The sequence below is a fragment of the Alligator mississippiensis genome, chromosome 1 (genome assembly GCF_030867095.1).
Source record: "Alligator mississippiensis isolate rAllMis1 chromosome 1, rAllMis1, whole genome shotgun sequence".
Classification (NCBI taxonomy): domain Eukaryota; kingdom Metazoa; phylum Chordata; order Crocodylia; family Alligatoridae; genus Alligator; species Alligator mississippiensis.
In genome coordinates, this window is record NC_081824.1 from 182,007,607 (window position 1) to 182,025,122 (window position 17,516).

A 17,516-nucleotide genomic window follows, 5' to 3' on the forward strand; every position below is an offset into this window, starting at 1 on the left:
ACTAAAGCTCCTAGATAAAATCGAAAAGATGTCATATGCCAGTAGTCCCCTTAGTCATGAAAAATAGAGCAACTTTTTTTTTTCCATTTTTACTGATGCATAAGGGGCTTAATGTTGCATAAACATCCCATTCAGTGGAATGCATTTTAGAATTTTAATGCCATAAAATAATCCACCATAATACCTGCTATAACTGCTCAATTACTGGCAGAGAGATCCCACATTAAGGTATCGGAACATTCTGAGACATAATTTCAGTTCTCAAGCCTACATTGACTAAATGCTGATACCTTCAGATATATACACAGCAAAACCATCAGACATTTGAGAAAAGCCTGCAGTCACATGAATACAGTCTGTTAGTATTGCAATTTCTTGGTTATGACATGGGCTAATATTTGTAATTACATTAGGGTTTGGAATGGTTTTATGGAAGCAAAAAATCATACTCTTCAGTTTTAAATTAACCACCAAAGCCTTTCTGGCTTAACTTCCTCTGACCTACTGTCAACAAGACTAGAGCATGCCCATAACTATGTATTACTTACAGTAGTTTTACTTCCAATTTTTATTGGCATTTAGTATAAAATAGATTGTAAGGCAGTTCACTCCTGATTTTTAATATTAAATGGCATATGTGATCCCCTCCCACGGCCATTAAAAAGTAACCGTACACTGGTAACAGGAAACTGTTTACCCTATTTCCCCTTGTACTTGGAATAGGAAGTCTCTCTATCAGAAATAATCAGAGAAAGTCTGGGTTAAATGGGTTTTGCTAAACAGACAACTTAGACAACTGTGCTTAATATAGACAGTAACACAGATGAATTGCACTACCTCCATTATATTTATTATTGATTCTTCTTCAAGGAGGTTCCCTGAGGGCAGAGCCTCAGATGGCTTCACCTGCCTTGAGAGATCGTGGGAAGCAAGTCTTGTCCAAGTCTTGTCTTCTTTCCTTTCACCAAGGGATAGCTGGAGTTGGAATATCTGCTATAAATAAATGTGAGTTTTATGGAAATAAATAAATACAATGAAGGAAATCCAATTTATCTATGTTACTGTCAATAGCCAAACGGGCTACTCTTTAGATTTCATTATAGTATCCAATTAACAATTAAACATATTCCAAAAACTCAGGACACTGAAAACTTGGGGTACACAGAACAATTCCAAACTACAAGGCTTCTGCTCCTGCAGCTGTGGGTAATATATACAGAAGAATGGGATTTGTTAAATTTGTATCACTGATACTTCCTACAGCTTGCTATGATAGCATAAGAATAGAGTGAAGAGTATATTTAGAAAATATGGCAGTGTGCCCTTTGCTCAAAGTTTTACCAAATTTCTTAAGTCCTAGTTTCTGAAAGAGGAAAATATCTTTGGAATGCTTTATTTTTCAGGATGGTGGGAAATGAGAATTCAAACTCTAATGAGAACTCAAACGTTGGCCAAAACATTAAATCAAGTGTAATCCCTCTTATTACTTACAGAAAAAAAGTAATTCTGGATGACGACGGGTTTTATTATACTATAACAGGTTTATGAAATTTACATGTGTTCATGGTTCATGTAAAATAGTTTTTTTCATTCCAAACTGGTGATATAATGTAAATTATACATTGTGCTTTAGTTAGAGTTTTCTTTTTTAATATTTTAAACTTAATTTTAAATGAAAGACACAGGGTAGCCAAATGCAAGATGTCTTATAGTGTTTTTATTAACAAACTTTCATTGGAAAGTTCTGGGCGTGTTAATAGAGCAGGCACATTGGCTTCAATGTTTGGCATTGGACAGTCAACAGAATTGCACTTCACTGTTATAGTTCTGTTACAACAGTGTGAATTTTCAGGGCAATAGTTACAGCCAGCCTCTCCCTCTGAACTGTTCAGCAGGTGTTTCTGATCATTTTGGTCAACCTTCAAAAACTGATCATTCTGCAATGAACTCTGATCTATCTTAAGTTCAGTTTTCTTATCCTGCTTTGATATACAAGTTCTCTTGTTCTCATTCCCATTTACTTCTGTATTCCTGTTATCACGTGTGTCTCTGTTTGTAAAGAATCCCTGTTGGTTTTTTGATACATTATCTTCAGATTCAGAATGAGGACCAGCACTTTGACAGAGATAGGGTGGAGAGCTTGTTGCCTTTGGGAGAGTTTTAACATTCTCCTCCGTGGTCTGAAGACTATGTACATCTGTCCTATTTATCCTTTCATGTGTCTGAAACTGTTGTACTGAATGGAGAAAAAAATTTCTAGGCAGTGAATTCTGCGTAACAGGTCTTTTCAGTCTCCCTTGAAGGCAACTGCAGTGGAGGACACGTTGGACAGGGTGCACACAGCCTTCAGCAGCTTGCTGCAAAGCATTTAGGGGAGCCACGGAGTTTTGGATCGGTACAAAATTTCCAGATGAAGGGACACAATGGTAGCACAAAGTCTCACTTAACTGTTGACATGAATGTGGACTCCATTTCACATCTATAGGCTTATATGCATCTGGACAGCTACACTGTTTATTCTGTGAGAAGAGTGGGCGTGAGGTATGCTGGTCGGCAGAGGACTGTAACATGGTTGAGCCAGCTTTGTTTTTGATGCTTTTAATCAGTTCACTATTATATGCTGAATGTGCAGGCATGCATATGTTTTGGGGTCTGCCATTGAAGTGCTCTGAGCACAAATGGGTTTCTTCATAGGTTACTTTCTCTGGTGCATTACAGTTACTGGTATGTGATGCCAGAGGCTCTAACTCATAATGCTCATGCTCCATTTCTGGTTTTTGACCTCTGGAGGAGTCCAGCTGATATTTGCTGGCAGAATGCAATTTCTTTTGTCCCCTGTCTCCTTGGCTTCCTGAAAAAGCTTGTGAGAATGCACTGCACTGCAATTTTTTTGGTAGAGGAATCTGACCACAAGTGCCTTGGGGGCCAAGACAACGGCACATGCATTGGAAAAAGAAGGTTGCAAAAGCCCAACTAATGCACATGATCAGCATCATGAAAGTGCCGAGCTGGGTATATGCCAAGACTGTAGAGGGCATCATCATTGCTCCAGCTACAAATGTTGTTAAAGCAGCCATTGCAATTGCAGAACCCATGCGGCTAAGAGAGAAGATGACTTTTCCTTCCCGGTCAGGATCAGGAGCTAAGCGGTAAGCAACTCCATAGTGAACAGCAAAGTCAACAGACAAGCCAACAGCTACAGAAATAGTGACAGATTCTAACACATTTAGCTCCCATCCAAGAAGAACCAGAGAACCAACAGTGACAAATATAGTTCCAGCTATTGACACTATTGCATAAAGGCTTATAATTATATTCCAAGTTGTAAGTAGCATTACACTAAACGCAACAGCAACTGAAAGACCCATGGCAATCAGCGTACCATCAGAAAGACTGTCCTGAAGATCATAGAATTCTAAATTACTCACAAACCAACCATTGCCTAGGCCCTCAGGAGCAGAACCAAGCTCATTTGAAATCCATGAATCTACCTCTTTGTAGAACTGATGCATTTTCTCATAAGCCAGTGTGAAGAGGTAGGTGCTTTGGAACTCCAATACCACTGCCCTGATGGTGTCATTTATGTCAAATCGAGGCCCTGGGGTTTTGCTGTCTAGATGGTACCCAGTGCTTCTTTCTAACTCCATGATGGCCCTCTTGATGCATAATTCAAAGACTTCCTGCTTGTATGGAAAGCTCCAATGGCTGCAGCAGGGATAAAGAGCTGGCTCGTCACAGTCCTGATTTTCCATCCATTGCTTAAATGTCTCAATAAAGCAGCTTGTGAAGTCTTGTTCTTCAGTTTGGTAATAGAATGTTTGATTTCTTAACTTCTGGCAGAAATGTAAAATCCAGACCTGTGAAGCTGGGCTTGCAATATTAAAACTGCTGTCTAGTTTCAGCTTTCCTTTACTTTTAGGATTTAGAGGGTCCCCATTATCTTCTGGAAAAACACCCCAGATTACTGTAATTGGCATGTGGAGCTCCTCTCCATGGTGGACACGCTCAAACATAAAAAGCTTTTTGTACTCAGCATCATAGCGTTCAAAAGGGTGAGAAGACCTAAACACTTGAAACTCGGAGAGCTCCAAGGATGGCAATTTCATCTTTGGGTTCACACACACAATATATGCTCCACCTATAGTTAAGGCGAGGAACCAGAACAACCAAATATATCGAAACTTAATAACAATGCATGGCAATACTTTTTCAAAAAATATCCTAGATGCTTCTGAGACTGCAAAAATTATTTTGTGGACCATTTGGCACAATACTGTCCAGCAGTTTTTGGTGCTGTATACCCTCTGTTGAGGTTTTTTGAAGCAACTAAATATATTGAGAAGATACCGTTCATGCAACACAACTACTGCAGGTAGCCATGTTACCATTAAAACATAATTCACCAATATGGCAGTGCCAGCATAAACACCAAAACATCTGATTGCTGTGATATTGCTGACATAATTAGCATAGAAGGCAGCAGCGGTGGTAAAACTAGTGACAAACATGGAAAGAGCAGCATGTTGCAAGGTGATACTCACTGTCTCAGAAGTTGTAGTCTGAGATTTATCAAATTTTGTGTAGTTCCAAACATCACAGAGGACAAAGGCATCATCTGCTCCAATTCCAACAAGAATAATTAATGCAGTGAGATTCATAAAAGGGAAAAACTCAAAATTAAATACTACCCGATACAGAAAGTAGGAAACGATCAAGGAGCTAATTATTGCAAACATGGTCATCAGCGTGATAAACATGGACTTAGTGTATACACACATGACTAAGAGCACAATTACAATGGCTATGGCAGGATACACAGTATCCATTAACAGGTAATCTTGAAACAAGCTATGTTTTATTCCAAACTCAATCCCTGTGATGGTGGTTATACCATCAGAAGAGTTCCAGTTCTCAAAATTATCCAGGTAAATGTTCATCATGCTTTCTCCTTTTTCTGTTGGAGAGAAGAGCATGCTGTACTTTAAAGCTGGTAAGACATAGTCAACAGTCTTTGGGTTTAGGAAATCTTTGTCTACTAGATAGTGGAGGATCTGGTAAACAGCATTGTACTTTGTACATTTACGAGGCACGTTTGTACACTTGAGTTGGTCCTTCCTTCTGGCTGCCATGTCCCAGCAGTCTGGCCCCAGGGTTCCATTGTAATAGTATTTGGCACATGTTCGAAGCAGCTTTAGGGTATGAGAAACATCTCGTTCTACAATTTTTTGACATGTTGATCTGTTATTCAGAATGGCAATATAGTTGCCCAGTGTCCAGCTGGGGCAGCATGAGGCAGCAGTGGTCCTCTGGCAGAGATCACCGAACTGGGAGTGAGATCTTATCTGTATAGGGACAGACATATGGAGAATTAGAATACTAAGGCTAAAGTCTGTTTTAAATGGGAGGGGGATGTTTGCTTTTTGTTATTAAATTAGAAGTATTTCTAAGGCAATTTTATCTAGAGGGAATGAAAATGTCACCCCATGGCACTCTGCTGCCAACACTTTGAATTGTATATCACACACACACAACACCTCAACCTCTCCTTATGTTACACCAGCGTAAAGAAGGAGCAAATCCCTGATGAATAACAGCGTCATGACAGTAAAACACCTGTATAACCAATCATGTAATTAGACCTAAACGCTCAGAAGTTTTAAGACTATATAATATTTTATAAATGAAAATCCATTGCTTGGAGATGCACTGATTCATTCCCCACAACTAGAGTTTAGTTCTCCTCTATTGCCTCAAAGAGAGTATTTTAAAATACTGAGTTGCCTGGAGGTTATTTAGTTTCCTTTCACCCCTCTTGAGACCCTGTAAAGAGGATCAGAGAAGCTGCAGGGATTATGACAGCTCCAGCAAGAAAGGATGGGATAGTTCTGAAACAAAGAATGCTGTCACAAATGTCCTCATCCACAACCCCTTCTGTACAAGAGTTTTCTGCCTTTATGCAGCCAGTGGTGCTTTTTTCCAAATTAAATCAGCCTGTGGAACAGGCCCTGCATGACTCTAAAGCAGTGCTGCTCAACCTACAGCCAGTGGGACAGACATAGTTCCTGAAGTGACTGGATTCAGCCCATGGCATGGGGAACAGGAGACCAGTGGCAAACAGCTCGGCCCAGCATGTCCCCTTCCCTGCCCTGTGCAATACCACTGAAGCCCTACACAGCCCAACCTGCTTTCTCCCTTCCTTCTCCCCTATGCAGATACTTTTACTGGAGGTAAGCTCTCTTCTTCCCTCCCTCTTCCTGACATTGGCAGCCACCTTCCTTCCACACACCCTCCCTCCCGTCCCCAACCCTGCCAGAGGGAAGGGGTAGCTCACAATGCAGGCAGGTCACAAACATTTGGCTTGCTGCTTAAAAAGTTGAGCACCACTGCTCTAAGGGCTTGTACATGAGTTAAAGTTATACCAATTTAACCTCTTTGGTTAAGAAAGTAATTTAGTTCAATTAGCACAACATCTTTATTTCAGTTTCAGAAGGCCTTATATTGAATTACCTGAAGCTTGTAAGGACTCACAGTGTTAGCTAAATCATTACATAGCACTCTTCAGCCAAAGTAATGGCACCCATGAAAAGAGACCACACTAATTTAGTGACATCAATTTCTTAAGCAATGAAGTTACACCAGTAAATTTTCTCAAGTGGACAGGACACAAAAGCTTGCTGAAGCCCACAGGATCTAAGTCTCTTAAGTACCCCATATATTTTGCTAGTCAAAACACCTGGTTTGCAAAGTGCAATGAGCTGGAACCTATTTACAAACAATTTAGAACATGCATAGCTTTGTTCCTATGCACAGTCTCTTCAAGTAAAGTCATATGTGTTTATGGATTTCCAGGACAGGATTCTGCAACCTTTATCCATGAAGGTTTCAGGTCAGTTAAACTGAAGGCATGCTGATTTTTACTTGTGTTGTAATTACTCTTGCTTATTATCAGTGATCATTTATAATACAATTAAAACTCAGAATTTGAGATGCTCATAGTACTTTTAAAAGTCTTAATACGGGCTTAATTTTGTCAAACAGTTTCTGGACAAGAAGAACCTGGCATTCCATAAAAACAGGATAATTCACATTTGATTGTTTCCAGATAAAAACACTCACACATGCAAACTCAGGAAAAACTGAACAACCTAATAAATAAAAGGAAGCACTGGAATAGCATATTTGTATTTTTCATGGCACATCTCCAGATGTATCCTTTGAGGATATAACATGCAGCCAGGCAAACTTGGAGGGAAAGATCATATTATTGTTTTCTCTGCATATTCAACTTCGAGATAGGATAAAGAGGTTTATACACTATTTTTAATACTCACTACAAGCTATAAATATTGGTTGGTAGAATAACTTGCCAAAGATAAAGTAACATGAGATGGTAGCTGAATCGTGAAATTCAAACAATAAAATGTATTCTGGAATGACTTAAAGTACAGTACTAGATAAAAATATTATTTACAAAATATTAGTGCACTGCAGGATTGGGCACAATTACACTGACTGATCAAAAGATATTGCTGAGGACTTTGTAAAGTGGCCAGGCCAGCTGCATTATTAACATTAACACTATTAACATCTCCATTTGTTACTGAGACACCTCAGACGGCGGTCTCTATGCCAAATGGATCTGCCTGGTGACACAGGCCTGCACTCTGGATTTGGAAGCAACCCCCTTGGGAAAGATTTTGCAATCTTTGAAGTTTATAAAAACAACAGTGTATGAGCAGTGAGGAAAACTTCCTGTAACTGATGTGGGAAGGAAAGCAATTTTTAAAATTCTGGTCATGAAAAATTCAGGGCCCAATCCTATAGCCATCCTGCATATGGAATTTCCATGGAAGATTAGAGAACTGCCATGTGCTGAACAGCTGCAGGATAGAGCCCTAAGTGTGACGAAAACATGTCATTAAAATAGCCCAAGCATGCTCAAGACAGCTCGGGCAGAATTTTATGGGGTGCACCTTCATGTTGAAGCTAGCCACTGGATAACTACATAAAAACATAAGAACTGTCATTTACTGGGTCAGACCGCAGTTCCATCTTGTCCAGTATCTCTTGTCACACAGTGGCAGAGAGTGGATCCTTAAAGGAAGAGCGAACTGGATATAACTAGGATTTTTTCCATTGTTCCTCTAAGGGAAAGAAAGGAGCTAAGAAGGAAAGAAGAGCGGGAAAGAGGGAACCTGAGAACCGGATTGTAACTCAGGGAGATGGATGCTGTCGGAAAGGCAACCCTTGCTTTCAGTACAATTTTATTTTGTTTTTGCATTACCAAGTTGTTGGGAAAACTGCATAACCAGCACTGGGGGCAGAGAGCAGGTTTCAAGCTCTCTGCCCCCAGAGAGCTTGAAACACCAGATGATGTAACACCAAGGAGGTGTTATATCATCTGAAGAAAAGTCCTTCCTGTACAGATGATGTAACACCAAGGAGGTGTTACATCATCTGAAGAAAAGTCCTTCCTGTGGGACTAGAACAGAAGATCAGACTGAAGCGACGGTCCACATTATAGTACTATTTCATGAAGGAGACTTTCCTTGGAAGGAACAACTCAGAATCCCTTACAGGAAAAAGTGTGTGCCTATGTTTAGACAGAAGAAAATCTGGTGGGCTGGTAGTAGCAGATCTCAAAGACTTTCCTTTCAGGAAAGGAAAACCCACATGTATACAATACCTCTGCACAGTCCAGCTCTGATACTAGCGCACCTCACCTTTGTCTCATCTTTCCTGAAATTACACTTCTGTGACAACTCCCACCACACATTCAGCTTACACAAAATGCTGGAGTGGGCATCATAATTATTGGCAACTCCTTTGTTTATAGATCACTGCAGGCCAGGGCCTCTTCCCACTAACAGGGATACAATTCCGCTGGGCCAGATACTACCCTCTGTTACTAAAATGTAATGCAGAATGGTCCCATGACTTAAAATAGCATGGGTCCTGATATACTTCAGTGTGTGGTATACCAGGCATTAAAGAGTCACTGGGTAAAATGGTTTGGGAGCAGGAGCCAGAATGCAACTTTCTCCCCCTGCCAAAAGCAGGGCTCTCCTCCTTGGACCACAGAGTCAGAATCCTCTTGCTTGCTCTGCCAGCAACTATGCGTCAGATGTCTAGCAGGTAAAAGGGAAATTAATCATTTGCATTTGAAGCCTAAGCAGCTGGAAATATAATTTAAAAATTCTCTTCTTCAATTGACAGGCATGATATTTATTTAGCCCATGCAAACAATTTGGTGCAGAAGTTCTGTCTATCAATAAAAAGATATGAAAACCTAAGTCTGCATTTCTTTATAACTTCTAAAAGTTATGCCAGATTTTCCCTTGAATTTAATTAAAGTTTTGCTGCTGATTTAAATGGAAACAGAATTGGGGCCTTTAACTAGGCACAGATTTAACAGAAGTATGACCAACGGACAGAAAAAAAGACCAGGTAAGAAAAAACAAATGGTCAGTGAAGACCTTGATTTCTTGTGATCAGTACCAGTGCGAGTCAGCACCCATTTTAAGAGGCCACCTGTCAACAAAACACTAGTACAATGGAAACAAGATTCATTCATGAGCTACAACAAATATTTGAGAAGAAATGGATCAAACATAAGCTATTTAGAAGTAATTTTGTTAGGAAACATAGCTTTTGTCCAGGCTGCCTCAGCAACTGGCATCTAGTTTAAAATGTGCTACATATATACAGATAATAATTACACCTGTTCTGATCAAGTTATACCTTAAACCCCTCAGTAGCTAATCTAGCAAAACTACCAACTTCCTATATATAAGTCACTGTGCTATCCAACTTGCTCTTTAATGATTACAAGCTTTAATACAAAGCCTGGTTACAAGTACAAGAATGTCCAAAGCATTAGATTTTCTGTAGTCAAATTTATCTTTTTATAAATATTTATCTCTCTCTTCTTTAGTAATCTCTCACAGTCAAGGATAACTATTTTCCAGGATGGTTTTATCTGTGGGTGTGAAGACAGCTGATGACGCTGATCTGGAATCAACACTCTACTGCAATTTAGGCACATGTTTTTGTCCAGAGTGGGTGGCTCTGGATTCTTGATTCGGTCCATGACCTGCTGTTTCTGCCACTACCACTTTTCTGTCTCCTGTTGTTGTCATAGGTTTCAAAATACTGAGATCCTTGCAGCAAGATTCTTACTTCATTTGGAGCAGACCCAGGCAACAGTCTCCCAAGGTTGATGTCAATGTTGTACTTTTTCAAGTTGGCCTTGAGGACGTCCTTGAAGTGCTTTCTCTGCCCTCCTCTTGAGCATATGCCTTGACTGGGCTGGCTTTGGGAATCTGGATTCAGACGTCTGGATGATACGGCTGGCCCAGAGAAGTTGATGTTGGATGATCATCGCTTCAATGTTCATAGTGTTTGCTTGTAAGGGGATGCTAATGTTGGTGCATCTATCTTCCCACTGGATTTGAAGGATCTTCGGCAGGCAGTGTTGATGGTACTCTTTCAACAACTTAAGGGGTCTCCTGTATGTTGTCCATGTCTCAGCTCCATACAGCATGGGGGGCCACAACTGTTTGAGAAACCATAAGCTTGGTTTCAGATCTGATGTTGCAATCTTTGAACACCATTTCCTCAGGCATTTGAAGGTTACACTTACACATTTGAGGTGATGCCGGATTTCTTTGTCAATGTCAGCCTTCTGTGAGAGATGGCTTCCGAGGTACAGGAGATACTCAGTGTTCTCCAGAGTCTCACTGTGAATCTGAATTACCAGAGCTGGGGACTGGTTATTAAGAACTTGCTGATGGAGGACTTTCGTCTTCTGAATGTTCAGCATCAGTCCCATATTCCTGTATGCCTCAGTAAAGACAACAATGATTGCCTGAAGGTCTGCTTCCAACTGAGCAGACTACAGAATCATTAGCAACTGGAGCTTGATGACTGAGTGTTGGAGTGATGATGCAGTCTTGCTTAACTCACGTCTTAACTCCAAAGGAATCTGTGATAGATCCATCACTGAGAACAACCACTTACATACTGTCACGGAGAAGGCAAAGAATGGTGATGAAGTTCAGTGATTCATACTTCAGAAGGACCCTCCCACAGTACTTCTTGGGTGAGAAAGTCAAAGTTTTCGTGAGGGCAAAGAAGGTCATGAAGAGTTTATGATGTTCCTAGCATTTTTCCTGCAGCTGGAAACTGCAAAAATCATGTCAGTTGTGCCTCTTGATGTCCTAAACCCACACTGTGATTCTGGGAGCAGTGCTTCCGCAATTTATCTTTTTGTAAATATTTGTATATCTACATATATTGCTAAAGCATTCATCATAGTATCCAAACATATTTTTTATAAAAAAGGGAAAGATGTTTTTATGGATTTGTATTAGATGATGTTTTTCCTTAAAATAGCATTACTTGATTCTGCCTTGGAAAAAGCTCACTACACTTTGGCAATTGTGACTTTTAAATAGACAAGTACCAAACTGTTTTCATTTGCTTATACAGAAACTTGTTTCCTATTTATGTCAGATACAAATATTGATGTACAATACCTATTTTAGCTTCTATGTTATTGGGATAAGGTTTTGTTGTGTTAAATATTAAGCCATACTTCCCTAATGCTTTGTTAGTTATGCTAGGGACCTGGCAGTTTAACTACATTTTAAAAACTGTTTAGTAAGATTATGTCCTTTATATTCTTTCCTCTTTAAAATGCTGAAAACAAGGTGCATATTACATTCTGGGGTGTGCTGTAAATGAGAAACTACAGTAACACATACCTTGTTTTTGAATGCCAGAATGAATTAAAAAGAATTCTGGAGTTATGGCTAGATAGAGCAGGGAGACAGCCTAATCTTCAGCTGGCTCACCCTCTCTACCTGATGCCAAAGACTAGCATGGGCAAATCAATGATTTTGAAAAAAAGCTAAAAAGTCTCCAAGGCTGTGAAACAGGAGGAGAAAGAACTGGAGCAGCTAGCAGACAGCAAAATTGCCCTAAGAAAGGTTAGCTTGCTTAGTGGAACATCAAGGCCATTAAAAAGGAGAGGTAATTAGTAATACCTTGGGGGTGGGGGGAGAAGGAGGGGAAAGAACAATGAGCCATTAAATCAACCCCCTCAGATGCCTAAATAGTAATGTGACTGCTGCTACACTGTGGAGCAGGAATCAAAGCATGGTGCTTTCATCCCAGGCAGAAAGTCAGCTTCCCCACTGGGTCCCCACATGTGACCCAATCTGGAAGGGTTAATTTTAATATGGTATATTGTAGGGCCTGTTGTATGCAAGAAAATACAGCACATTTAGAGCTCTTATGTAGCATAATTTAGTTACACTTAGTTTATATTGCAGAATTAAAACTATACAGTTTGTAAAGTGCCCCATGTGGCGGGCCTGTCGGGGGTGCTCCTGCACTGAGCCACCCACCTCACTGCGCCTGACCACCTTCCAGGCTCTGAGCGCCTCCCTGGGGGCACCTCCCTTTTCTGGAGCACATCCGCTAGGCTGGGGGTAGAGCTGTCACCACCCAGGGATGGGCTTGATTCTGACAGGATGTCCCCTGGGAAACACAGGCCCAGTAGCCTTCAAGGGTACTCAACTCACTTCAAGAACTTGGGGTGCTTCCCTCAGTCGGAACCCCAAGTAGTGGTCTCCCTTAGTCAGCTGAACCAAGGGGACCCCAAGGCATAATCTAGACCCACTCCCAATCAGTCTCCCACACTAGGTACAAAGGAGAACTTTATTGGTTACAAGGAGTAGGGTTGGAATAGGGTAAAGCACTGAGTAGTATCAGAGAAATCCCATAGAGCAAGCAGGGTGGCTGGGGTAGCCTTTGATCACGCATCTGAGTTACGGCAAGCTATACATCTAGTTAGATCTCAGGTAGCTTACTCACAAGTATCATCCAGAGGCAGGTGGAGATTTCCTCTGGAGGCAGGCAGTTCATTAATCATGAGTTTTGAGAGAGAGAGAGCAAGTTTCAGATGGTCCAGCTCTTCTCTCTCTCTGAGTTTTCATCATGGCTACTGCTGCTCCTCCTGGGCAGTCCTTAACTTATATAGCCCTTATGACCTCATATACCTGGTCCAACGGAGGCCAGCACCTGTTGGCTGCCAGCCAGCCAATTTGAAATGCATCACTGGTTGCTGGGCAGACTGGCAGTCTCTAGCCCACTACAGAGTCCAAGCCCCTCACCCAGGTATGTGATGCCAGTCACGTAGGCAAAGGTAGCAGGTTCCCCCCCTCCCTCAGGAATGTCTCCAGCTCAGGTTACCTAAAAAGATAGGGTAAGGTGTATACCCTCTGTAGGGCCCATACAAAGCAAACTGTCAGAGCAGAGTTTTTGGGGAGAAACAGAGGTGGCCTTCTGCCACACCCCATACAAGTGAAATTGTCAAACTTAACTTCAAAAGTACTGCACTGGCTTCTACAAAAATTGGAGGAACTATAGAAACCCAGTGTCTCCTCAGTATTGTTAATTTCAGAAAGATTATTTTTTTTAACACAAGTGACTGCAAACAAATACAGTTATTATATTGGGAAGCTCAGAATCCTAGGTAAGCAAGATGAATAGGGAAGAAAGAGAGCCTAGTTTAAGGTGAAACAAGTGATAAACAAGTCAGTTCTTCATGGAATATCACCATCTTGAAAAAAGCACAGTTAAATGCCTTTGGCACATTTATTAGATTAACTGGTTGACAGAAATTGTGTTTAGGTGGGAGAAAGGTAACGGCCATTCAATCCCAGCAAATCAACAGATTGCTATTAAGAGAAAATGAAAAATGCAACCTAAAATAACTTCTATGCCAGGTCTGCAAGTTTGCAAATATTTATGGATGCATTTCAACTGAAAGCACAGAAGCATGCTTCAGCAATTGACTGTCTTATATTTTATAGGCTTGCTGCCTGAATGCACTAGGCTCTTTAGTTCACCCAGGACTTCATGAGTATCAGTTAACATCCATTAGTTGAAACCAACACATAATTGAGATTGATACTTAAATTCTAAATACAAAAAAAGAGCAACTACTACAATTCCTGAACACAGCCCTTGCTCCTTGTCATTTCTCTTCCTTCAAGTAATAAATAAAAGAGCAAGGCTCTACCTACACTATCAAGGGGAAAAAAATCCACTGGCTGGCCTGACAAGGCCCAAGTGTCTCCTTTCATTCTCTCCTATTTTTAGAAAGACGTTAACACTGATCTTAGAACACCACAGTCTGGATTTGATTACTTTTGCTATTTGCCCAGAAACTGCTTTTGTGCCCCTTTGATGTTCCTGTTGCCAACCTATTCTCTTTTGAGTTCATAGCTTAAATGACCCACAGGCTTCAAGAGAAGCATGCAGAACATAATGTAGATGCTGACAGATTGCCGCAAGGGGAATAAAAGTGAGGAGAAAATGAAAACCTTTCCTTCTTTTGGAAAACAAAAAACTGGACTACTAAGTGAATAGGACTTAAGTGAATAGGATTTAAGGTCCAAAAAGAGAAAAAAGTTATCCATAATCTGATCCATAAAGGCAAAGCCACCTGCAAAATTCTGTTTGCCTAAGGTGTGCTCATTTTGCAGCAAATAAACCACTGCTATTAGATAAAATGGTCTCCACCACAAGTAGTTTCAAATGCACATTTTCAGCTGCACCAAGCACACCAAAAGTTTTCTTTACTTACCCTCATATTATCTACACTGCACATGGATTTAATTGCATGCAAATTCCACAAGTTTTCTCCTTCTGTTGAAGTAAACACCACCCGTGAATAGCGATCACCTGGAAATAGAGTAAGAGGGTTTATGAATTATTCACGTATGTCCAGTTTCACAGACTGAAGCATATGTCTGTAATTCAAATATCAATTCTGTACACCTTCAGAATATTTATTTGAATGTAGGAAGCCACCTTTTTCTAGAGTGAAAGTGATCATTTGATCTGAAAGATAAAAGTCCTTGTAAAAGCTTCCATTTCTTTTAAGAACTTAAAGCTGAAAGAGCTCACTAAGCTTCAGTCTTCTAACTTTACTGAATTTTATACAATGTAGAAGTTCAAAAGACAATATTCTAGACTGGAAATATTTAGAAGTGTGGCAAGGAGGAATGAACAAAAATTGAAAGGTGTCATCAGAAAACGATTCAAGGCTACTAATTCATTACAGCATGGTAGTGAGACAGTTAATATAATCAAGGTCTGTTTTAGTGAGACAAGGTTAGCAAAAATAATTAAAAGGACATCTGTGAAAATGTCTTCGCTTTAGGAGCTGACTTCATAGTGAAGTCCCTGGAAGTCTTTGGGGTCATATATTTTTAAAATATCTGCATTTTTTAAGTTAATTAGGCCTAATGAAAACAAATCCCTCTATTAAACTAAGCTGAATTTATCAATAAAAAACATTAAACTACAGTTATCAGAAACAGCTTTCAGTAATGCAGAGTCATGACTCTGTGGCAACCAGAATTTCATGTTTAGCTAAACCAGAAATGTACACTGTGTGTGTGCATGTGCGTACACTGCTATGGAAAATAGTTAAGATTCTTCATCAGATTAAAAATAATACTTTTAACAAACAGAAGGCCTATAGAATGATATGCCAAGATTCAGGAGGTTTCAATAAGTGCTTTATGGGCAGGGAGCCCAAATCTCTCATACTCTCTTGATCCTGCACAAAAGGAGAGACACCAGGAACTAAGAGTGGGAGAGTAAGGAAGGGCCCAAAATTTGATAGTCTGTTTTCTTCGTGATTACCTGGCAATTTAACTCACGGGAACATGGTTCCTTCATCAGATATATTGCCACTCCTAAAGTCCCTGGCACTGTGAAGAACAAGTCAGAGCTGGGACAGTAGCAATCAGTGTCACTCTCAACTGTATTAATACTTAGTGGGTTTTAAGAGAAAGCATATTAGCGCCTTCTCAGGAGAAATCTGCTTGGTCTAAAATATGCCCGGTCAAGGAAGCAGAAAGGAAGACCTGAGCCAAATTTTGTTGTGTAAGTTGAAAATAACACCCACCAGAACTGAAAAAAAAATTACATGCATTTTATTTTTCACAATAGTATTTACTTGTTACAGCTCTCAGTCTGGGCAATGAAAGAAAATTAGTCAATTTCTAGGCAATCTCATACTCTATTCTGTTATTTGTGTGCATTACAGTAACACCCAGAGGTCCTAAATCAAGATTACAGCTGATGTGTAAGGGCAGTATAATCACATAACAACATCTAGTACCTGTCAAAAAGGAGTTTAACAAAATGTTACATTAAGTGCCTTCTAAAAGCTGCAAACTGCAATTTGTTAAAATTACCTTACTATTGTACACAATACATCTAACTGAAAGATTCCATTGGCCTTTGGCTTTGTAAAAGCTTGATTATTATTGTTATTGCAAACCCTAAATTTGTAGCAAAATCTGATGTCTGAGACATCTAGCAAGAACATAAGAAAAAACACATTTTAAACTAAAATAAATGTACTTATTTTGGGTTGTCAACAATTTAAAACCCCTTTCATTAACGCTCTCAAAGGAAAAGAAAGAAGTGCAGTAATTGATGAGAGGCATTAAGGAGTACAAAACGTTAATTGATCAAAATTTTTCAGTGCTTGTCTCAAAAAAAAATTCTACAGGACTATAAGGAGCAAGATCCCCTTGTCTAATAATAAGACATTTTCTCTGAGAGAACAGCTTAGAAATCATTCCAAACTGGTAGCAATCTTCAGACTTGCATTAATACCACTCAACTCACTTGGAATATCGCAGAAAAAGCTGTCTTTGTGGAAGTTCCAGTCTGCTTGCCTCTTTTCTCTTTCATAGTGATCGTCTGACCATCTGTCATCCCGATGACTATAAGAGGGGAAACAATTTTATCTTATTTCTGAAAAGGAGTGACCAACATAATTACATATTCTAATAGCTTGTCATACTTTTGTTGCTAGGGAATTTAAGAGAAAACGGTCTTGATATTAACAATTAAATTCGTTCGCAGTTCAAAGAGAAAACCAAGCATGAGTCATTCTAAACTGTTCCGTTAAATTTACTGTACATGATGAGGAAAATTTATCAAAGCCTCTCTTCAGGCTCACTCCATAGGGCAGGCCTTAAGGAATGTAAAGGGAATCTGAACTAATGTCTACTGAAGTCAATCCCAGAATCAGAGAAGAGTGGGGCTGGAAGAGATCTCTTGGAGGTCATCTAAGTCTAACCCCCTACTTGAGGAAGGATCATCCTATCAAAACTATCCCATATAAACCCGTGTTTAGCCTGTTACTAAAACTACACAACCAACCTCCTGTCACACAACCAAAAGGCATAGCACCCAAGCTTGCCACAGGTAAAGCAGGGGGACAATGGTGGTCAGCACCCTGCTGCTTGCAAGGGTTGTTAAAATGTAAGTATATTCATTGCATTCAGTGGGCACTGTATTAGGTTGTTTCAGCAAGGTAAAGTAATAAATATGGACCTACCAAAATCAGGACGGCTGCCCCACTTTGTGGCTTGTGTGGCGCCGGTCGCCATTTTTGCAAAGGAGTGCGGTGGGCCCCA

At 40.1% G+C, this 17,516-nt stretch overlaps 1 protein-coding gene across 4 annotated transcripts in view; it reads right to left on the minus strand.

The window, feature by feature from the left end:
* Window positions 1–1,697: 1,697 nt before the first annotated feature.
* DISP1 (dispatched RND transporter family member 1) overlaps window positions 1,698–17,516 on the minus strand; it is a 160,691-nt gene continuing 144,872 nt past the window's right edge. For all 4 annotated transcript variants that reach the window (XM_019483138.2, XM_019483137.2, XM_014598162.3 and 1 more), the window contains 3 exons: window positions 16,720–16,817; window positions 14,657–14,754; window positions 1,698–5,342 (listed from right to left, as the gene is read on the minus strand). In XM_019483138.2, coding sequence (XP_019338683.1) covers window positions 1,707–5,342; window positions 14,657–14,754; window positions 16,720–16,817 — 3,832 coding nt within the window. In that variant the 3' untranslated portion in view covers window positions 1,698–1,706. The remainder of the gene's footprint in view (window positions 5,343–14,656; window positions 14,755–16,719; window positions 16,818–17,516) is intronic.